Source organism: Magnolia sinica, unplaced genomic scaffold (assembly GCF_029962835.1).
Source record: "Magnolia sinica isolate HGM2019 unplaced genomic scaffold, MsV1 ctg21, whole genome shotgun sequence".
Taxonomy (NCBI): domain Eukaryota; kingdom Viridiplantae; phylum Streptophyta; class Magnoliopsida; order Magnoliales; family Magnoliaceae; genus Magnolia; species Magnolia sinica.
The window spans coordinates 31,690-55,941 of NW_026682778.1; the positions used below are offsets into that span (position 1 = coordinate 31,690).

General features: G+C 39.1%; 1 protein-coding gene across 1 annotated transcript; it reads left to right on the forward strand.

Annotated features, from left to right (window-relative positions):
* Positions 1-8,748: 8,748 nt before the first annotated feature.
* LOC131236091 (F-box protein At2g17036-like) lies at positions 8,749-10,106 on the forward strand. The gene has a single exon (XM_058233207.1). The coding sequence runs from the start codon at positions 8,805-8,807 to the stop codon at positions 10,059-10,061; it is 1,257 nt and encodes a 418-aa protein (XP_058089190.1). The 5' UTR covers positions 8,749-8,804; the 3' UTR covers positions 10,062-10,106.
* The last annotated feature ends 14,146 nt before the right edge of the window (positions 10,107-24,252 follow it).

A 24,252-nucleotide genomic window follows, 5' to 3' on the forward strand; every position in this document is an offset into this window, starting at 1 on the left:
TTCTTTTTCTTTTTTACTCATGTCTTTGAAAAATAAGACCTAAGTTGGTACGAAAATGGGATCTCTAACATCTAAGGACAAAAAATTCATATGAAAAAACATAAGTCAATGTACGACACATTGTCCCATAGAAGTAATAATGATCTATTTTTTTTATGTCTTAAATCAATTCAAATCTGTTGGTGCCATTGATAGACCATTCAATGCCATTGAATTGCTGTTTGATCCCTTCGAAGAAATTCGAAATTTCTTTAATTGGTTGCTAAACTATTTGAGTACATGTTCGATGCCAAATTCGAGGTTTGTTTGGATCAAGTATTATCTAAACTCCTATAATTTTTGCTTTCATGGTTATCATTTGTCGATTGGTGTGATTAAATTGCTTCACTTGATTCATCTTTATGTGCTTTTGTGGTCCCATGTTTTATTTATTCACTTTGATAATAAAAATTCAGCAAATATGAATCTCAGGTGGACCACACTATAGAAAATGATATTGATTGAACACCAACCATTAAAAATTTCTTGATGGATCTAGGTGATATTTGTTATTTTTTCTTCACCTAGGTCTACATTACAATAGGCCTTGGGAACTTTTCAATGGGTGCTCAATTGCCATTGTTTCCTGTGGTCCTGTCCACCTGAGACTTGGATCTACTTTATTTTTGGACTCATGCCCTAACTCGAGCTTGAGAAATGGATGGACCTAAATGGACAAAGAAAATACATCATGGTGGGTCCACAGGTCTATTGCACAGTAACCGTAGGTGCAGCTGATGAACAGTTTTGATTAAGAGATGCACGCCATGGTTGCCGCAGGAACAAGCCTCGACCTGGTCGCCGGAGGGATTGGAATCCTCTCCAACACCTACAACTGTCTAGAACAATCAAGCTCTGTGGGCCTGTGAGGTGCATATTGTAAGATCCAATCCATCCATCAGATTCCATGATCAATAGACCTCACATGAAAGTTACATCTCTACTCTTTTATATCCTTAAAAAAGTAGGCTATTAATGTCTGCATTGAAAATGGTGGTGCAATTTTGTTGAATTACCTTGGAAATTAATCATCACTGATCTATAGTATTTATAGATAGGAATTGAAAAACAAACACCCCTTAAAATAATTCATTTTATACTCCTATTGTGGTAATTTTCTTTACCTTGTATTATACTTATAGCATGCACTAACTTCTCCATCTACAAGTTGCCCCTTGTATTGGGGAGATCATGCCTCTAAGGCTATGTGGGCCTTGACCAAAGGATTGTATGACATATTGTATATCTATACATCCATTGAGTTGGCTTATCTAGTATGGCATTCTAAAAATTAGCGATTCCAATGAGTAATAATAAAGGAAACAAGGAGGATAGATTCCATCTATTGTCCCGTTCCTTTTTTCTTCATGTTGAGCATGTTATTGCGTGTAGCCCCGACCCTTTTCTTTATATTTATTTCCTTAATCCAGTCTTTTTCTTTCCGCATATATTCCACCATAGCCTTAGTATAATTAGGGCTATGAATGAGTTGGGCTGATCAATTCTTATATAAGCTTGGGCTAAGATATAAAAGCACAAATAATTTTAAGCCAAGCTCGGGCCAACATTGGCCAGCCTGATTCAGCCCATGCATGTCTCTAAAATATATATAGCTCATCCGACCTCTTGAAACAAGATTTTAGCAAACATGTTAGTGTGATGTATGATTTGAGGATTTACTATGGAATGGAATTATGAAATTTCATTTAACTTGAATTGAATTAAATTAAAATTTTCATTTAAAAAAAAAAAATTTGATATGTGGAAAGTGCTTCTAGATTAGGCTACACTGGTCATGAGCACATCAACCGGGACGCGGATTCCTCTCAGGATGGGAAATTAGGTGGGGGCCACTGTGATGTTTTTAGGTAATCCACCGTGTTCATCAGTTTTGGAAGATCATGTTCGAAGAAGGGCCTAAAAATGATCCAAATCCAAAAACGTCTGTAGGTAAACTCCTACCGTTGATTCTTCCTTGGGTCCATCATGATGTTTATATAGCATCCATCGCCCCATGCATGATTCAACAGTGGACGTTTAATCCTCTGTTGTACGAGCTTATTGAGTTTTGGATTTGGGTCAGTTTTGGGTAATGTCTAACATGATATGGAAAAACGAATGAAAGGAATGGATTTATTACAAACATCACAGTGGGCCCACCTAGCTTTCCCTTGCAGGCAGTTCCTGTGAAAGGGGACAAGGTGCAACATTGCTTAAAATTTTTTTTTCCTTTTATGTGATTTTAGAAAAATCTATCAATATTATTACAATTATATCTTTTTAAAATTTTCAGGGAAAATGCTGGGATCTTCACGGCATTAGTACCACAAATTCCTTTTAGGTCACGTGCATGGCACGTGACAGCCATTTGGGACCATTGGCTTTAGCGAGTTCCATGAGCCATGCAAAAGCCGTGTCCTGTCCCTTTGCAGCATGAAAGGGCCGAGTACCACAAAATCCTGATTTTTACCATGTCATCAGCCACGTGATCCAAGAGACCCCATCACAAACAAGGTACCCTCTCGAAATATTCCGACCAGTGTTTCAAATAGCACCGTACCATACACTACGTGGTGTAGCATGGCCGTAGCACTACATAGAGTCCCAAATAGCGTAAATCCCACACACTATAAGGGTTATGGCGTACGTTATAGTTACATAGCTACAATTTATTTTTTTATTATTTTAATTTTTATTATTTTTTCACATTTTCTTTACTTCTAATATTGAGAAATATTACATTTGTATTATCCTTGACACTTTTAACCTATGGGATTTTTATTTCTTTTTATAATTGTGGCTCATGACTTCAAGTACACGTTATTAATCAAAATGGTTTGCTTACAAAGTTGTTGATGTGATAATCATTTGATTTGACTTACATATGTGGATTTGCTTTTGATAAATGATAACTAATAACTTTTTTTAACATACTTATAATTAATAAAATAAATTATCTTTTAGATATTTTTATATATTTTTCTCTTTTTTTATCACTATTTATTACCTTTGTCCTTTTTAAGTATCATATAGCTTACGTTACACACTGTGTGTAACGTATTTACGCTACACGCTATAAAGGGTTGAGTGCTACGTATCATGCTACCGCTATTTAAAACACAGATCCCCAATATAGAGCTACCTAGCCCTTTGATCGGTTGGCCTAATCGCAACAGTCTACAAAGAGGCAGGTATTGGATGACTAGGATCATGTAATTGGAATGTAATAAAGGTATTGTGATCCATTGTCAGTGTATGTGGTTCTGGTCACCTAACTATGGGCCCCACCTGTACCAACATGATACATCAGAACCGTTCACGTTCTGATTTCACTTGGAAGCGTGATTAGACGCATGGACTTTTTCTAGCCAGTCGTCCCCACCGCAACGGTCCAGCCTAAAGCGCGTGCGCTACGCGGTTTGGCTAGTGACTTCAACACGTGCGTGAGTCCAAAATTTGTAAATGTCCAGTAAGATGATAAAATAATTCATGATACATCTAACTTGGGACCCAAAATTTAGACCGTTCAATTTGAATTATTATTAAATTCATAACTAACGTATAAGTAATTTCATGTGCCTGTATACCATTATCATACTTCCACTCATGATTAAATGCTAATAGAGTATAAAAGGATTCCACCCGTAATTGGATGCGCTGAGAATTCCATCCGTAACTGAATGCACAGAGGCATGAGTTCCGTGTTGAGGAAGGGGACATTTGCCATTTTAAAGTAACCTACAGAGCTCTTTCTCTCCGTGAATGAAAAAGTGGAGAGATACCTATGTAGAGATGGATGATCTTATTGGGCCTAGTGTGATGTATATATTTTATCCACACCGTCCATTAATTTTGAAAGATCATTTTAAGGAATAAGCCTAAAAATAAGGCATATCAAAGGCTCATGTGGATCACACCATAAAAAGCAATGAAATTGAAAACCTACCATTGAAAACTTTTTGAGGACTATAAAATTTTTGGATGTAACACATTTTTTGACTCATAATATTAAGTTAAATTCTAAATCCAATGGACGGAGTGGATTAGACATATAAATTATAACAGGACCCCTACAATGTGACAACCACAACCCTTGTGAACTCCACATGTTACATGACAACCATCACCTATATAATATAATAACGACAACCCATATCACATGACAACCCCATATAACATGACAACTCAGTGTTCACTTCTAGTAAACATCACTTGGAGTCCAGAAAATTTCAACAATGGGTGTCATTGTCACCATTATTTTTTCCAAAAAAGTCTTAATAATTTTTAAAAGCTTATCAAAAGGCCAGCCAGTATGTTCAAAATTCATATATAAAAATGGAGGAAAATGAAGCATATGAAGTTTTCTCATCAGGAAATGACATTTGACCGTGACCACTGTTTCATGGCATTTGACAATAACAGTGACAAAGAAAATCACAAGCTGAAAAAGCATAAAACGAAAAGATTACCGCATAAAATGAAAAGATTAGGTGATCTTTTCGTTTTATGCTCTTCCAGCTCGTAAATTTCTTTGTCACCGTTATTGCCAAATGCCAGTAAACAATGATCGCATTCAAATGTCATTTCCCAATGAGAAAACTTCATATGCTCTTCACCCCCATTTCCAAATAGGGATTTTGACCATACTAGCCTCGTGGTCAAACTCTTAAAAGAGGTTTCAACTTCCAAATATTTTGAGGGTGGCCTTTTGATAAGCTTTTGAAAGTTATTCAAGTAGAAGATTAAGTATGTTTTATTGAAGAATCAAGAAGAAGACACAAGTTTTAGACTTCAATATTCAGTCTTCTCATGTATGATAAATCCTAAAAAGACCTTGGACTTACTTACTTTCAAATGATGTACAGAATAGATATCTCACAAACATCTTAGTATGCCCCACTCAACATCCTTGCTCAGGATCTTCCTGCAAAAGGCTTTCGCAGTAAATCCGCGTCCATGTCTGTCACAGGCAATCCACCTCCTTACAAGGTGACTCTACTCGTGCCCGTTTGGGTAGGTTCAGCCACTTTTCCAGGGTCAGGTCTTAGGGCACTAGCCCAGGTTTGGACCAACCCGGTCAGAGCTCCACCAGAGAATTTCCACACCTACCACGGGTCTTGAAAATCAGGCTCATCTGTTCATTAGGTGATCAAGACGCGTACGTTAAGTCACACCGTTGTCCCTCTATGGTTTCCATAGTGTGGCCCACCTGATGAATGGACGTTTTCATAGTAGGCATTGCTGTTTACATGTTAACATAAAAAAAACATTCAGGCTCTTGGCCACCATTTGTTGTTTCCATGGTGGCCCACCCAAGTAAAATGGGTTGGGCCCACAGCCCAATCAAATAGACGGCCAGTCATGGCCAGACCAGCCTTGCCCATTTTCATCCCTTTTATCTGAAACATGTAAATACAAATAATGTCACCACACGTCAAAGAAAAACTTTGAAAATGTGTAAAAGTGCAAACGCATGTGAACTTTTACATAGAAAGCTTTCTTGTCCACACGTAACTCGTGTACATGATCTGATCCATGCAAAAGGTAGGCCATATCACCTCAAGATAAAATCAGATCGTCCCACCTACCAAGGAATCCACATAGGCTGCATGTAGGGCTGGCTTGATGGGCTTTTGGTTTGGCCACATTGGGCTGGGCTTGTCCTTTAGTTTAAGGTCCACAGGCTGAATTTGGATCGAATGTGTGAGCTCATTTCTCAAGCCAGCCGGACTTGGATTTATCTGTCCAAAATCCCATCAGTCTAGTTGGGCCCAAAACTTTTGGAATATTCATATTTTTCCTCTAAAATTTTGTTTTAAAAAAAAATAAAATCAAATTTTAAATTAAAATATTTAACCATCTCTGTATGCCGAAATGGGAAGATGATCTCTGGTTTATGTGCACGTGCAGTCGTGAAAGAGTCGTATAGAAAAAAAAGTCAAATTGAAGAGAAAATAAAATGTATTCTTTGTTTTCTGTATAATCTCAAATATGAGAGTTCTTATCCTCTCTCTGGAAATCTTGTAGTCTTTTTTCATTTTTCTTTCTTTTTTCTCTTGGATGTTGTCTCAAATCTTAGAGTTTTCTTTTTCTTTTTCTTGTTCTACTTATCTTTTTGAAAAATAAGACTTAAGTTCATACGAAAATGGGATCTCTAATATCTAAGGACAAAAAATTCATATGAGAAAACATAAATAAATGTACGGCACATATTGTCCCATGGAAGTAATAATGATCTATTATTTTTGATGTCTTAAATCAATTCAGAAACAGGGTCCATTGATGCCATTGATTGACCATTGAACAATTGTTCGATCCCATCGAAGAAATTCAAAATTTCTCCGGTTAGTTGCTGGACTATTTGAGCACCTGTTCGATACTAGATTCAAGGCTTGTTTGGAACGGGTATTATCTAAGCTCTTATAAATTTTGCTTTCATAATTATCATTTGTTGATTGGTGTGATTGAATTACTTCACTTGATTCATCTTTGCGTGCTTCTGCGGTCCCCCAACATGATCTGTATGTTTTATATATTCACTTTGGTCAAAAAAATTCGACAGGTAAATCTAAATCTCAGGTTGACAACACTATATAAAATGATATTGATTGAACACCAACCATTAAAAATTTCTCGATGGATCAAGCTGATATTTGTTTTGTTTTTTATCTTCACCTAGGTCTACATTACAATGGGCCTTAGGAACATTTTAACGATGTGTCTTCAATCACCACTGTTTCCTGTGGTCCCGTCCACCTGAGATTTGGATCTACTTTATTTTTGGGCTCATGCCCTAATTCGAGCTTGCAAATAAGATGGACAGAATGGACAAAGAAAATACATCATGATGGGTCCATAGGTCTTTTCCACAGTACCCGTAGGTGCAGCTGGTGAATATTTTTTGATTAAGAGATGCACACCATGGTTGCCCCAAGAACAAACCTCGACCCGGTCGACGGAGGGATTGGAATCCTCTGCAACACCTACTCCTGTGTAGAACAATCAAGTTCTGTGGGCCTGTGAGGTGTATATTTTAAGATTCAATCCATCCATAATGTTCTATGATCAAATTCTATATCCTTTGGAAAAAAATAACTAGATCTCCACCTCGGTGGGCCACACCAAGAAGAACAATGGGGATAGGATGCCAACCATAGGCAACCTAAACTTAAGCTTTTAAGAGCATTTTTTTTTTTCTGAAAATGTTTTTGCTTGGTGTGGCCCATCATAATTTTGTATCAGGATGATATTTATTATGTATGACTGATGAATGGAGTGGATATACATACACGGCATGGTAAGCCCCAGGGCGATTGGGCATAAAACAAGTGTTGAGAAGGGTATAGGCCCAAAAGGCACAAAACGCTGGCACATGCAGGGGTAATATCGAATCGTGCACAGCACCGAGCTGGTAATGTAGAAAACATATGTAGGCCCCACCATGATGTATGTTCAATCACCGTAGTTTTCTATAATGTGGTCCACCTGACATTTAGATGACCTAAACAGATGAACAGAGTGGATAAAACACGTACAAGATGGGGCGCCCACAGGCCTTTTACAACACCACACGGTAACAGAGTTGTGTGCTACGTTAGGCAATGCAACAAGTATACTACTTTTAGTTGGACTAAAACATGTGGCAAGTATAGTAGTCTTTGGTAGGACTTAAACGGACTTAGATTCGTAGTAATACCTCTCCTTGATTTTAAAAGATTTTTGAGGACTACAAAAGTTTTGGATCAAGCTGATATTTGTATTGTCACTTCATCCCGGTTTTCTTCATCTTACCAATAAGTTGGATGGAAAATAAACATTCCAGTTACCCTCAAGAAGCTTCTAATAGTAGTATTCAGTCACCACCGTTTCTAGTGATGTGTCCACCTAAGTTTTGGATCAGCTTCATTTTGTGAAAAAGCCCTAAAATGATCTTTTAAAACGTATAGACGGCATAGATGTAAATCACATAGATCACAGAATGATCTACGGTCAGGTATCCACCGACCTCGATGGATCGGGATACACCGAAGCCGTTTCCTACTACAGCTCTCCTCTCCTCTTTGGAAGTAGGATTGCGTGGTTTGCGACCACTGTGTTGGTTGATGTCACGAAGTCTTGTGGACCCCACCATGATGTATGTGTCATATCCAAACTGTAAATACATTTTATAATAATATTTGAGTGTATAATGCAAAAAATTAGTTAGATTCAATCATCCGTTGGACCACACCACATAAAGCAGTGGAGACGATGCTTTCAATCATTGGAAACTTCTTGAGGGCCACAGAAGTTTTGGATCAAACTGATATTTGATTTGTGTATTAATCCAGCTATTTATGACCTTTTGAACAGTTTATATGCAAAATAAACATTATGGTGGACTCTAGGAAGTTTTCAACCGTCCACTGCTTTCTGTGGTGTGGCCCACCTGAGCCTTGGATATATATCGGTTTTGAGATTGAAAACTAAAATTATCTCCTAAAACGGATGGACAGATTGGATGTAAAATATAATTTATTGTGTGGCCCACAGAACTTGGTAACGTCAACACACCACCAAGGTCGGTGGTGCGTAGCACACTACGCAATCTGTTTCTCTTACGTAGAAGATGCATAAAAAGCCAACTAATTTAGCGATCTTCTACGTTGCTTGAATATTTTATAGCTCTGCTCTCGCTTCTTTCTGTTCTTTAAAAAAACAAAAAAAAAGATTTTCTAGGTCTCTATTTTCCTTTGTTTCTTGAATATTTCTCAGCCCTTTCTTCCATGGCAGACTGGGCTCACCTTAACAGAGATGTGCTGGAGCTTATTGCCAAACGACTCTACCTTACTGACTACCAACGTTTCAGCGCTGTCTGCTCTTCATGGAGATCGCTCATCTTAGAGAGAAGCAATTGCAAGTTTCCATGCTTAGTACTCTCCGACGACGACAAAGGCCCTGAAACTCATGCTTTCTTCAGACTCTTCGATGATAAGATCATTAGGCTTGAGCTGCCTGAAATCCATGGAATGCGCTGTTGTGGATCATCTCATGGTTGGCTAATAACAGCCTCCAACAATTCAGAGTCACTTCATCTATTAAATCCCTTCGCAAGATTACAAATTCAGCTTCCACCACCGTCCAAGTTTCCATTTCATCAGTTTACTAATAGTCCACAAGAGCCAATAAACACTCTTTTCATCCATAAAGCCATTATATCTTCAGATCCTGCTTCATCTCCAGACTTCATCGTCATGGCTGTTTATTCCGAGACGCATAAATTAGCTTTTTTAAAGAAGGGAGACGAGAATTGGAGACATGTAGACACCAGTTCTTCTTCTGGTGTTTACATCCTTGACCTTATATACCATAAAGGTAAGTTTTATGCTGTAAGTCAGGATGGAAGAGTACTGCTTTGTCATCTTGAAGGGATGAATCCAAGAACAACAGAAATAGCTCCTTCTCCCATAAAAGATGTTTTTTTTCAAAGTAGGTATATCGTAGAGTCCTTGTCAGGGGAGTTGCTCCAAGTTTGTAGATCCGTGATACATCGTGATGGTATCATCTTCATAAATGACAAAGATTTGCCGTCTGACGATGATAATTTTCAGTCTGATGATGATGATTTGCCGTCTGATGACGATGTAGAAGCAAGGCGTTTAAATAATGAATATTATCCCCATGAGACTGATAGTTTCAAAGTTTTCAAGTTAGAGGAAACAAGTGAGGAAGCGCCACAGCAACGATGGGTGGAGCTGACAAGTTTAGGTGAGGATACCTTGTTTTTCTTAGGTCAGAATGCTTCTCTTTCTCTCTCACTTAGAGATTTCCCAAGCTTCCAAGGCAAAGGCAATCGAATTTATTTCTCAGATGACTATTACGAAGACTATTTCCGTTTTCCCGAAGACAAGTGTCCAGATGTTAACTGTACTGATTTCGTAGTGGGTAGTTTAGAGGATGGGAGTATTAAGCCATTTTTACCCCATGGTATCACTCATTCCGGTCTCACACCACCAATCTGGCTTATGCCCAATCCATCGTAGAAGATAAAAGAGTAGCAGTCCAAAAATTGGTAGTTAATTTCTAGTTTTTTATTTTTTATTTTAAGAATTATTTCTTTTAATGAAATAGTTTGTTTTTATTTTTCATCTTTGTTGATGTGGCCAAAATAATTACAAGGATATGATATACAATATCTTTATATAGAAAATCACACTTATACATTGCATGACAGTCCTGCCGTCTATGTAATACATATTTTCATGTATGTATTATGTATTTATTACAAGCATAAGCATCCAAGTGGGTTTAATGATTTATTAGTTTTAGTAAAGCAAGGAAGACCCATTTACTAAATGCTAATCACAATCACAAGGCTTGGATTAGTTGAAACATATGCATCTTTAAATATTAGCAATCCATTATGGACATACGGTTCAGATTAGCAAATTACTCATTCATATATATTACACCAAGATGCAGGATGGCTCTAGTATTTTGGATCTTCCAACATTGCTAAGGCATGCTAATCAATTCCAGCCTCAAAATCTCTAAGCTAATTAAGCTTGGGCCATGTCCAAAAGAAAAAAGAAAAAATTCAATCGATTGCCCATGCTAGCTCATATGACAATTTATGTGCTTGTGATCGGGTCAGCTGTGATGTGTGTCTTGTATCCACTCCAGTTGTAATCTGATAAAAGCATATTCAAAACTCAAGTGGGCCCACTGTGACACTCCAGTTGTAATATGATAAAAGCATATTCAAAACTCAAGTGGACCATGCCAAATAAACAGTAGATCTGAATCCTCACCGTTGGAACCTTCGTTGGTCACATAATGCTGATATTTGTACTTTTTTCTTCATCCAATGGGAACGGGTTGGATGGCCAATAACACCATGATGCTTTCAACGGTTTGCAATTTGATACCTACTGTTTTGTGTGGTGTGGACCACTTGAGTTTTAGATCTGCCTTATTTTTGGACTCAGCTAATAAAATGAATTGTCGAGATATTACTGTGGGCCCTACACAGCCTGACATTACGAGGGTTCTTGAGAATTCCAGTCAGGGAAGTGGTGTTTGTGATTATAATGATCCTAAATTATCTCCCTCATTAGGAAGATCATCACATGAAAATGGCCCACAATTGCATATTGTAAGAAAACCAATGGTCTAGAATAACAATGGGCCGGCCCACTGAATAAACAAATTAAGCCGAAGGCACACTTAAAGTTAAACTTGTTTAGTGTCGATATATCCAGCTTGGGCTTGAATTATTGGTCCATTTAAAAAGATGGCTGGGTTTTATTTTGGTGGGTCCTTTAGAAATTGGGTTATTCATTTGACCTGGCCAACTCATTGCCAACTCTAGTCAAATGCTGGGATGAGCTCCCCATGGTTTTAAGACTCTAACTCCAAATGACTCATTTAGTCCTGACTCAAGTCATAGGCTAGGTTGACCCAGTCACTCCCAATTTTTAGTTTTGATTCCACTACCAAAAAAGCGATCAAAGGCTACGGATCATGCTAGTTTTTAGTTACGGACGTAGCTTTATAACTACGGCTTTAACCGCAGCTAGTAAGTAAACCGTAGCTAGTAGTTAATGCCACGACACGTTCGCAAGGCAACATGTTGGTGGTTGTTTTCGTGACCATGGCCCACCTTGACGTATTTGTATTATATCCATGCCATCGATCAGTTTTTCCAGCTCATTTTTAGGGCATGTTCCCTGGATGAAGCAGATCCAAATCTCAAATGGACCACATACTAGTGAAGGAATTCACACCATTAAAATTACAAAAGATGATGTGAAGATGGATAATATTTGTGTGTGTGTGTTTTTTTTTCAACCAGCTAGGTCCGGTCTGTGTGGCGTTACCAACAGGTTGGATAGCAAATAAAAATTATGGCGGTCCTTAAGAATAAGTTTTTAATGGCAGCATTCAATCACCACTGTTTCTTGTGGTGTGGTCCGCTTCGGATTTGGACTTGCTTCATTTATAAGACAATGCACTAAAATAAGCTGGAAGAACTATGGACCACGTGGATATATCAAGTAAACCCCACAGTTAGGAAAACACCCACCAATGTGTTCATGTAACACCTTATTAGTCTGGTCTTGGAAACATCTTTATCCATTGCTTAGGAGGTGATCAAGCAGTGTTGGGCGCTCTAGGGTCCAATGCAATGTATGTTTTATATCCAGCTAGTTCATCCATTTCATCATATCTTTTTAACGTGAGGCCAATAATAAAGAAGATCCTAACACCATGGCCAACATGGGGATATGACGCCCCACCATTAAACCTTCCAAAGAATCATCGTGTAAGTTCCTTTGAACATTTTGGTGTTCACTCTTACACCATCCAGTACCTCCATAGGACCCTGAATCGTGCGCACTCAAGAAATCCAAACCTTGAAGACCCAAAAACCCACGTTATACCGAATGCTCCGCCCCCACGAGTGTGAGGGTATCTTCCGTGCGTCTATATATGCGGTAGCCCGTCGGGATGGTACGATCCACAAAATTTAGGTGTATGCATGTGCATAAATACCCTATGTGTGTATCACTAAAATAGCATAATGAGTTATGTCACTTTTTTCAGACGCCATTAAGCATACTAAACCACCCTTAATACCCCCTTCATTAAGGACCTTAAATAAGCACATTTTTCAAAAGTAGCATTTATGCCATTTTCCTTAAATTAAGGAGTAAGTGAAAATCTCACCTTTTCTAGAAACCATTAACGGGACATACAACTCTTTTATTAGTCGTAAATCATCATTAATTAGCGTAAAGATAATATTTGAAAAATGTCTCACAATACCTTTTTACAAAACTTAAAAAAGTAGCCTCTTTTTCTACCCTAAAATAAGGGGAGATGGGCCACTTTTGTAGAAAAGTTTCTCCGTTAAAATTAATTTTATTAAGACTCTCTTTTCTTTTTTTTAGTGCACACACACCCTTTATTTTTTTAGCCCGCACCCACAATCTCGATCTTGAAACCCACGTGGTTTACAACTGAGCCATGAGTAAGGACCCAAGGCCCTAATCACCTAATAAGAACTCCGCAACTCCCTTCTTTCTTGACCTCTACCCATCTTATCCATCCATCTTTTCTAATTCCCCTCTCTGTTCAGAAAATTCTACCACAACGCTCCCCAAAGTTTTTCATCTCAACCAATTTTCCTATTAAGTGAGAGTGAGAAGAAAATAGAGAAAAGAGAGATTAAAAAGGGAGAAATAAAACATTAGAGAAAATTGAGAGAAATTAGAAAGATTTGATAGAGATTATAGAGGAAAGAGAGAGTGTTTAAGAGATATTTTATAAAGAGAGCTTGAGGGCAAGTTTGAGAGTTAGAGGAGTTAGGGGAGGAGCATTATCATCCAAGCCTTCCGATTGGTGAACTGGTCGAATCTAACTGTTCAATATTATTGTGAGTGCAAGGGAGGACAAACTCTCCACTTTTCCTTTCTTTCTTTTAATTTAATGGGCCCACAAGGGTTGAACCCACCTTGTTATGTGATAGTTGTGTTAAGGAGCTAGTGTCCCATAGTAGCAGAGTCCATCCAATGGCTGATGTCTTCCTTCATTATTTTCTTCCTCTTTCTCTTCTTTAATGTGTGGACTATTGTAGGGCACGCTGTCTAACAGCAAGGTGGCCGTTGTGATAATTTTTTACCATTCAACATGTTTAACAAGTCCCATAGACATGGACGTTGGAAAAATACAAAGATCAAATTGATCAAAGCTTCTTGGGCCCACCCCGAGATCTTTAAGGATTGTAATTTCAATTTATATATATATATATATATATATATATATATATATATATATATATATATATATATATATATATATATATATATATAAAGAAGAAGAGAAAATCAAAAGTTAATTATTACTTTTTTAAAATGAAGTTGCTGGACAGCAGGAACTGCAGCGAACGCTGCAGGTCCAGCGTTAGAAGGGGAAACCCTTTTGGGCGTTATAGAGGAGCCCCGGTCATGGATCCATCACAGTGTATATGTATAATCCACACCGTTCATTTGTTAGGAAACATCATTTTTGAGTTGGGGCCACACAGACACTAGATCCAGATTCCTTGTGGCCCACACTATAGAAAATAGTGTTGATGATGACACCTGTTGTTGAACTTTCTAAGGCCCACTGTGATGTGTGTGTGGAACCTACCAAAGACTGGACTCTTTGGGTCCACGGCGAGCTGGATGACAAGATGGATGAAGTAGATCATTCTAGTGTGGACCCACTCAACAGAAAATAAGGAGGAAAAAAAAAAGGAGAAAAGAAAATTAAAAAACAGTAACGTGCATGGGCGTTACTGCCCAGCCACGTGAGCGGGGATCCCTCTTTGGGCGAAATCAGATTGCATACTGAGTTACTCGGTAAGCTATTATCGTACTCAATATGCTAAGCTGGGCCCACCTTGATGATATGTGGTTTATCCACGCCGTCCATCATTTTGGAAAAAAAATGAATGACCATAGCAGATAAAATACATAAATCTTGGTGGACCTCACGGAGTGTACTCAGTAGTGCTCTAAGTGTAGCGAGTTACTCACTATGCAATCCGCTTCCTCTTTGGGGGAAGCGGATTGCGTACTGAGTAACTCAGTACGCTTAGCCGTACCAAGTAAACTGTATGGGGCCCGCAATCATTTATACATTTTATCCACTCTGTCCATCCATTTTACTGGTTTATTTTAGGTGGTTAGCCCAAAAATGAAGCATATCCAAATATCAAGTGGACCACACCAATGGAAACAGTGTGAATTTAATGTCTACCATTGAAAAGTTCTAGGTGGCCACAGAAGTTTTATATCAAGTTGATATTTATTTTTTCACTTCATCCATGTTTTTTTATATCTTAGTAACAGGTTGGATGACAAATAAACATCACTGGAGGCCTGGAAAAGGTTTCAACGGTGGAAATCAATACTTCGATTGCTTACTGTGGTATTTGAGTTTTGTATATACTTTAATTTTGGGTTCAACCACTAAAATGATTTGAAAAAACGGATGAACGGCATGGATAAACCAAATGCATTTACAGTGGGGGCCAACATAATTTACTCAGTACAATAAGAGGGTACTGAGTAACTCAGTACGCAATCCGCTTCCCTCTTTGGGCAAGGAGAGGGGATATCAGATTGTGTATTGAGTTACTCAGTACGCTCTTATCATACTGAGTAAATTTAGTTGGGCCCATTATGAATGTATGTGGTTAATCCAGGCTGTCCATACGATTTTTTTGCTCATTTAAGGAGTTGAACCCAAAATTTAAGAATATCCAAACCTCTAGTATTGTATCATACCACAGGAAACAGTGGTAATGATGATTTTCAACATTGAAACCTTTGTGGCCCACAAGAATTTTTCAATGATAGACGCTCAATTTTCACTGTTTCATGTAGCGTGGTCAATTCCAGCTTTGAATGTGAATCATCTTTTGGCGCAAGCAATAATATTATCAGATAAAATGTATGGAGGGGATTAAATATATAAATCATGGTGAACCTCGTAGAGTCTACTCAATATGCAATCCGCTTTCGGGAGAGGGGGCCCACTCGTGGCCCCACCATGATGTATGGGTTTAATTCACACCGTTCATCTATTTCACCATATAACTCTAGGAGTTTCAGCTTGATCTAAAACTCATATGGACCACATCGCAAGGGGGAGTAGGGGCTGAGACCCCTAGCGTCAGTCACGTTGTCTCTCTCGCAGCTGGAGGCAGCCCAACTCGTGGGGTCTACTTTCATGCATTTGTTTCATCCACACCATCCATCCATTTCACCAGATAATTTTAGCGCAGCAGAGTCTTAAAAAAAAGGGAGGAATATCCAGATCTCCGGGTCACTCCGCTGATAACAATCGGGAGAGTGACGATCGCCCGCTGAGACCTTTCGCAGGGGCACTGCCTCTTTATGCAGGCAACAAGTGGCCCAACACTTGGAATCCACACCGTCCAACCTTTTTTCCAGATCATTATAGGGCTGGTGCCCAAAAATGAGACAGATCAAGATATCATGTGGATCACACCACAGGAATCATTGGAGTCGGTGACATCCACTGTTGAAACATTCCTAAGGCCCACCTTGATGTTTATTTGTCATCAAACCTATTTATAGGGTTACTGAGACCAAGAGGAGGGAAAAATCAAAAATCAATTTCATCATAAGCTCAAGTGGATCCCACCCCCAACACCCTGGTAGCTGGATGTTCCACCGTTCAAATCTTCCCGAGGTACACAGAGATGTTCGTGACCAATTCATATCCTTCCATCTCATTTAAATGGACCCCTGTTGTGAAGCCCAGGTGATGCCTGTGAGGAATCCACACCGTCCACCCCCATTTGACATATGATTTTAGGACTGGATCCAAAGATGGGGCAGGTCCAAACCCCAAGTGCTCCACACCATATGAAATAGTGGGACAATAGTGTCCACGGTTGAAACCTTCCTAGGGGCCACGGTAATGTTTATATTTTATCCATGCCGCCAGTCTTACAGCAAGACCTGCCATGATGTACCTATTTTATCCATACCGTCCGTATGTTTTTTTCCTATCAATTTATGTTGTGAGCTCATAGATGAGGAAGCGGATTGCGTATGGAGTAACTCACTACACTCATATTTGCTGCAATGCATGCCATCCTTTGTACGGTAAAATCTCAATTGTTCCCTCCCAACCAACTACATTTTTATGATGAATTTAGCCTTTCTCAACCAATGTTGTGAGGATTAAATGTGAGAGTAAAATTGTCCAACAGTATTGGCGTTATATATAGTAGAGATAACTAGTAAACTTCAGTGATTTTTTTAAGGGTCTTACCAATGGGGTAAAAGTCTATGATATTTGATTCTGAACAAGTCATTAGATTCTTGTATGCTTCTGGAACTGCATGGGCACTGCACCAGAAGATGTTTAGTCATGTCTAATGAAACACAGAAGAATAGAAGAATCCCATAAATGGATGCTTACCTTCTTGGTGAAAGGTTGGCCATAAGCTGAGCTAACGGTTTTAATGGAGTTCCCAGCCGAAAGTTTATCTGTGATCCATCAAGGCCCTTGAAATCGGAAGCAAATGGACCAAAATGATGATTGTAACACCTGAAAGCCCAATATCCAACATCTTTAAACTGGACAACAGACGAGAAATCTAATCAATGTCTAGGAGAGCTCCATTCAACAACTTATCTTACCAGCTCCACGAGCACACTCCAAAATAATAGTGTAGTACCCAACATAGGCCTTCCACATATTTTTGGACCTATAAATCAAAACACAGAAAATTAAAGCAATTAAATCTTACAATGTTAATCAAGGGCTACCACCAACATCCAGCAAGCTAATATAGCATTGGGATGGAATAACTATACTACATAGAAGTGACAAGGACAATTTTTCAATGATAAATGCTTAATCTACCATAAAATTCTCCTAAATTGAGAAGAAACAGACCACAATCAGTAACACCTTTTTATTGAAATTGGAGGTTTTAGATAGGGAAAAAAACTATAGACTATAGAGTACTTTATAAAACACGTTCGGTTATATTTAGGTTTCGTAAGCTAGGAGGTAGGTTTGCCCACATGCCAAATGGTCAGTAAGTTGGGGTTGCCAGTCACCCAACATCACGACTGCCCATCACGGTCCTTCAACACCCCGACAAAGCTGGAGCATAGATATCATATATGTCCAACTTGGTAAAAAGATCATCTAAATGAGTTGAATGTTAAATTGTGATGACTTTTTTTTTTTTTGAAATATAATTGCTTGCATGTTTCCCGAGCTATAGATTTATTTTTATTTTTATTTTTTTTTTGACAACCGGGCCATTCAGTGACTTTTCTTTCCCCTTGTGTGCAGGATTATTAATAAATTGTGCCTAAATTTAGGCTACAAGCACTTCAGCCTTTTAACGCCAACCATATAGAGGATTTGTTTATTTATATTTAAGACCATTTTCAATTTATTGTAATAAATATTATTTATTTTTATTGTATACTAATATAAATTTTGTTTAATATTCAGTTTTATTTATATTGCATCATTTTTTATGTTTCAAATATTTAAAAAGTATAGGTTTCAATTGAATTATATATAATAAAAAAATTATTGGGCTTTTCAAATCCATACAAGGACATTTACCGGCGCTTGTGTAAAAATCTTACGGCGCTTTTCCATGAGGAAAAGTCAGTTTTACCGGCGCTCGGATGGCTTTTTACAGCTCTTATTTGCGTCGGAAGACACTATAGTTTCCGGCGCTCATATAAGCGCCGCTAAATTTTACTTAGCGCCGATAATTATGTCAGCGCTTTTTGGAAGATTTTAGCGGCGCTTGTGAGCGCCGCTAAAAATCCTACCTCAATAAAAACATTTGTCAAAAGTAGCATTTATGCCATTTTCCTTAAATTAAGGAGTAAGTGAAAATCTCACCTTTTCTAGAAACCATTAACGAGACATACACCTCTTTTATTAGTTGTAAATCATCATTAATTAGTGTAATGATAATATTTGAAAAATGTCTCACAATACCATTTTACAAAACTTAAAAATGTAGCCTCTTTTTCCACCTTAAAATAAGGGGAGATGGGCCACTCACAATCTCAATCTTGAAACCCACGTGGTTTACAACTGAGCCATGAGTAAGGACCCAAGGCCCTAATCACCTAATAAGAACCCCGCAACTCCCTTCTTTCTTTACCTCTTCCCATCTTATCCATCCATCTTTTCTAATTCCCCTCTAGAAAATTCTATCACAAAGCTCCCCAAACTCTTTCATTTCAACCAATTTTCCTATTAAGTGAGAGTGAGAAGAAAATAGAGATTAAAAAGGGAGAAATAAAACATTAGAGAAAATTGAGAAAAATTAAAAAGATTTAATAGAGATTATAGAGGAAAGAGAGAGTGTTTAAGAGATATTTTATAAAGAGAGCTTGAGGGCAAGTTTGAGAGTTAGAGGAGTTAAGGGAGGAGCATTATCATCCAAGCCTTCCGATTGGTGAATTGGTCAAATCCAACCGTTCAATATTATTATGAGTGCAAGGGAGGACAAACTCTCCACTTTTCTTTTCTTTCTTTTATTTTTATGGGCTCACAAGGGTTGGACCCACCTTGTTATGTGATAGTTGTGTAAGGAGCTAGGTCCCATAGTGGCAAGGTCCATCCAATGGCTGATGTCTTCCTTCATTCTTTTCTTTCTCTTTCTCTTCTTTAATGTGTGGACCGTTGTAGGGCACGCTGTCTAACAACAAGGTGGCTGTTGTGATATTTTTTTACCATTCAACTTGTTTAACAAGTCCCATAGATGAGTAAATTTAATTATGTACGATCCACAAAATCGGATTGCATACTGAGTAACTCAATAAGCAATCCGATTTCCCCTCTCCCCTCTTTGGGCAAGGAGAGGGGAAATCGGATTGCGTATTGAGTTACTCGGTACGCTCTTATCTTACTGAGTAAATTTAGTTGGGCCCACTGTGAATCTATGTGTTTAATCTAGGCCGTCCATACGATTTTTCAGCTCATTTAAGGGGTTGAACCCAAAATTTAAGAATATCCAAACCTCAAGTATTGTATCATACCACAGGAAACAGTGGTAATGATGATTTTCACCATTGAAACCTTTGTGGCCCACAAGAATTTTTCAATGATAGACGCTCAATTTTCACTGTTTCATGTAGCGTGGTCAATTCCAGCTTTGAATATGAATCATCTTTTGGTGCAAGCACTAATATTATCAGATAAAACGTATGGACGGAGGGGATTAAATATATAAATCATGGTGAACCTCATAGAGTTTACTCAGTATGTAATCCACTTCCAGGAGAGGGGGCCCACTCATGGCCCCACTATGATGTATGGGTTTAATTCACACCGTTCATCTATTTCACCATGTAACTCTAGGAGTTTCAGCTTGATATAAAACTCATATGGACCACATCGCAAGGGGGAGTAGGGGCTGAGACCCCTAGCGTCAGTCACGCTGTCTCTCTCGCAGCTGGAGGCAACCCAACTCGTGGTGTCCACTTTCATGCATTTGTTTCATCCACACCATCCATCCATTTCGCCAGATAATTTTAGCGCAGATTCTTTGAAAAAATGAGGAATATCCAGATCTCAGGGCCACTCCGCTGATAACAATCGGGAGAGTGACGTTCGCCTGCCGAAGACCTTTGGCAGGGGCACTGCCTCTTTATGCAGGCAACAAGTGGCCCAACACTTGGAATCCACACCGTCCAACCTTTTTTCCAGATCATTATAGGGACTGTGCCCAAAAATGAGACAGCTCAAGATATCATGTGGATCACACCACAGGAATCATTGGAGACGGTGACATCCACTGTTGAAACATTCCTAAGGCCCACCTTGATGTTTATTTGTCATCAAATCTGTTTAGAGGGTTACTGAGACCTAGAGGAGGGAAAAAATAAAATATCGATTTCATCATAAGCTCAAGTGGATCCCACCCCCAACACCCTGGTGACTGGATGTTCCACCGTTCAAATCTTCCCGAGGTACACAGAGATGTTCGTGACCAATTCATGTCCTTCCATCTCATTTAAATGGACCCCTGCTGTGAAGTCCAGGTGATGCCCATGAGGAATCCACACCGTCCATCCCCATTTGACATATGATTTTAGGCCTGGGTCCAAAGATGGGGCAGCTTCAAACCCCAAGTGCTCCACACCATATGAAATAAGTATCCACGGTTGAAACCTTCCTAGGGGCCACGGTAATGTTTATATTTTGTCCATGCTGCCAGTCTGACAGCAAGACCTGCCATGAGGTACCTATTTTATCCCTACCGTCCGTATGTTTTTTTCCTATCAATTGGGGTTATGAGCTCATAGATGAGGCTGATTAGACCCTCGAGCGAATCGTGGAATTGAATGCTTACCATTGAAAACTTCCACAAGCCCGTTGTAATGTTTATTGCAACACAACTTGTCGGTGGATCCTACCGTGGAACACATCATGGTGCATGTGATTGTTTAATCCATTGCAAGTAGGTTCCACCTTGATGTATATATTATATCCTCACCAATTCCGTTTTACAAGCTCATGTTATGTGCATAGGCCCAGGCTCATGTTATGTGCATAGGCCCAAGGGTGTGGCCGATTCTGGTCTGAAGTAGGCCAGGCCATGTAGACTCTAACATTCCTTGAGGGGCCCACTAATCAGTTCCTACTCTCTATACGTTAGACCATTAAGGCCAATTATTATATGTTTTGTTTGATAATATAATAGTGTATTTAGCCCGATAGGTCACATTGACAATATGCTTAGTGTAATGGACACCTGCTCATTCATATGCCCATACACATCATTTGTATACGTATTTTAGAATGATGACCAATCATAGTATACGCCTTTTTGGCTTGAGATACTTGGGGGGGACCCGTACGAGATAGGGTCACCTTGCATGATCACGTGGTACGTGTAGGGGTGTACACCGAGTCGAACCGAGTTGAGCTGGTCTCAGCTCAACTCGGCTCGGGCACTAGCTGACTCCAGCTCAAACTTAGCTTGGCTCAGTCCTTGAGCCTGACTGAATAGCTCGACTCGGTTTGGTCAGCGGCTCGGGCCAGTTCGAGCCAAAATCGAGCCTCTGTGGCATTTTCACAAAACATGCATTGCACTATCAAATTCTCATTATATGTAAACAAGTATTTCGTTAAACACCTTGTAGGCAACATTAAAATCAAGGAAAAATAGTATTCGTTTATTGTACATACATTATTTGCCACTAGCTGACACTTCGTTGAGTCATTTCATCAAACACTTGGTGAGCAACATCAATATCAGAGTAACCGAGTCACCGAACTAGTTCGATTCAAGTTGGGGTTCAATCCGAGTCGAGTCGAGCTCGGGCAAGCTCGAACTCGGTTCGAAATTTTTTCGAGCTCAAAAAATCAACTTGACGCGGCTCGAACTCAGCTTCTAACCGAGTTGAATTGAGCTTTTTCGAGTCGAGTCGATCAAACTAACCGAGCTAACTCGGTTCGCTTACAACCCTAGGTATGCACAAGATTGATGCGTGACTTGGAAAGCATGATTCATACATTATGCATTATGTGTGACACGTCGCATCTACTCCTTAGTGACATTAGGGAGGTAGTCCCACAATCTTGTTATAGCCGACAGATGATTTTATGGACACAAAAAATAATAATTGAGGTTACAGGGCGTTATATGAATCTACGGGTGAAAGTTCATAAACCTTATGGTACCAGTATGATGCTCCAACATATAGAATGAGTGGATTCATGGGAGCGTAATGGTTAGGTACCACTAGGTCACATCTCTCACTATGTCAGGGTCGGTTGAAATGGAGTTTGATCTTATCGCCTAAGTGCATAGGGTTATATGCTAGGTTAAATTTGACCAGCTCGTGAAATGAGTTTTTTATCGACGAGTTGAATGGTTTTTGTGTACTATTGACGAGTCAGATAGTGAGGTCTTTTGCACTTCCTTGGCCTTGCGCATAGTGGGTGGCAGGCAGTGTTGAAAGTGTACTAGACCCTGGTGATGATTTAATTGAAAACTATTCCGATATATTGACTAATGGAGGATTGGCATGTTGCATTACGTCATTAACATATGACATTTGTCCATGTAGGCTCTTATATTGCATTGTCTAGATATGACTGATAGCATTTATAGTCTTGCTAGTTTAGCTCTCCATCGTTTTCGCTTATTCTAATATTTGTATGCTTGGCAAATGCATTGCGCACACACTCTAAGTTTCGTAGTAAGCTTACACACGTTGTTTATGTGCAGGTTATGCTACACTGCAGCAGAATTAAGGCACAGGTATGTGCGTGATCTTTTGGACTTTTGTTATATCATGTATTTCCCTTCTAGTAGTATATTCGAAATTAAATTTTAGTGAAAATGTGATGATATTTTTAGTTTTGGTGCACTTATACTCATGTATAAAAAAAAACATCACCAAAAAAGTTCTCTTTGTGGAATCCCATGATCATAACCTGCCGTATGGGAGCTAGGAACTGAGAGTGGGTGCCATGGAGGCTGTCACCATTGGTTTCAGGGATCAAAATTTTTGTGAGCTTGTTCACGGAGTATGGGGCGTGATATGAGGCTCACTTGATGTATAATACATTGCTTAGGTAAGCCCGGTTAAAGATGTAATAAAGATGGCCACGAGTCCATGAACGAGCTGATTTTGATATATGAATCGGGTCCACTACTGGCCTGCTGGCTGGGTGTCGCATGGCCTCACCATTAAAACCATAAGAACTCTGGATATAGCTAATACTTATGTACGTGTGTGTGTGTTTTTTTTGTTTTTGCAACCAGCTAGGTCCGTGTGGCGTTACCAATATGTTGGATAGCAGATAAAAATTACGATGGGCCTTAAGAATAAGTTCTAAATGGTGACATTCAATGAACACTGTTTCTTGTGGTGTGGTACACTTGGATTTGGATCTGCTTCATTTACAAGACCATGCCATAAAATAAGCTGGAAGAACTGATGGAGGACGTGGATATATTAAGTAGGCCCTAGTGCACTGAGAAGGGCCATGGCAATGTGTGTTTTATTTAAGCCGTTCATCCATTTTGACAGCTCATTTAAGGCATGAGCCCAATGAAGGAGGTAGATCGAAGGCTCAAGTGGACCACATAGTAGGAAACAGTGGAGATTAAATGCTTACCATCGATATGTGGTGTGGTTCACTTGGGCCTTTGATCTGTCCCGTTTTGGGATTGTGCACTAAAACTAAATGCAAAAATGAATGGACGGAGCGGATAAACCACATACATCACAGTGGGCCCTACATAGCCCTTGAAAAGGCCGCCGGTCTCTAGCTCCATGAACGTAGTTTCAAATTCACACCCAAAAAATTGAGCCCGCGAGTTTCTTTTCGTTCTCGCAGGCAGTTTCTTTAACCCTCCCTCTCTCGAAAGTTTCTCTATCCCTCTCTCTGTCTCCCTTTTTCTTCAATCTATTCTCCCTCTGACGTGGAAATTCTAGGCTATCACTCTCCAAATCAAGATTTCCCCTGTTTAGACAGGAAGACTTTCTAGGGTAATCTCTCTCTCTCTCTCTCTCTCTCTCTCCTTCTCATTTGCATTTTTCAGCGAATCAGAGAGAAATCCTGTAAGTTTTGGTTATGTTACTTGCCCCTAATCGCCTCCTCTCTCTCTCTCTCTCTGTATGGTTTTCTGTTTCTCAAACC

Coding starts and splice junctions, on each gene's coding strand:
- LOC131236091 (XM_058233207.1), top strand. CDS start 8,805: ATGGCAGACTGGGCTCACCTTAACAGAGATGTGCTGGAGCTTATTGCC.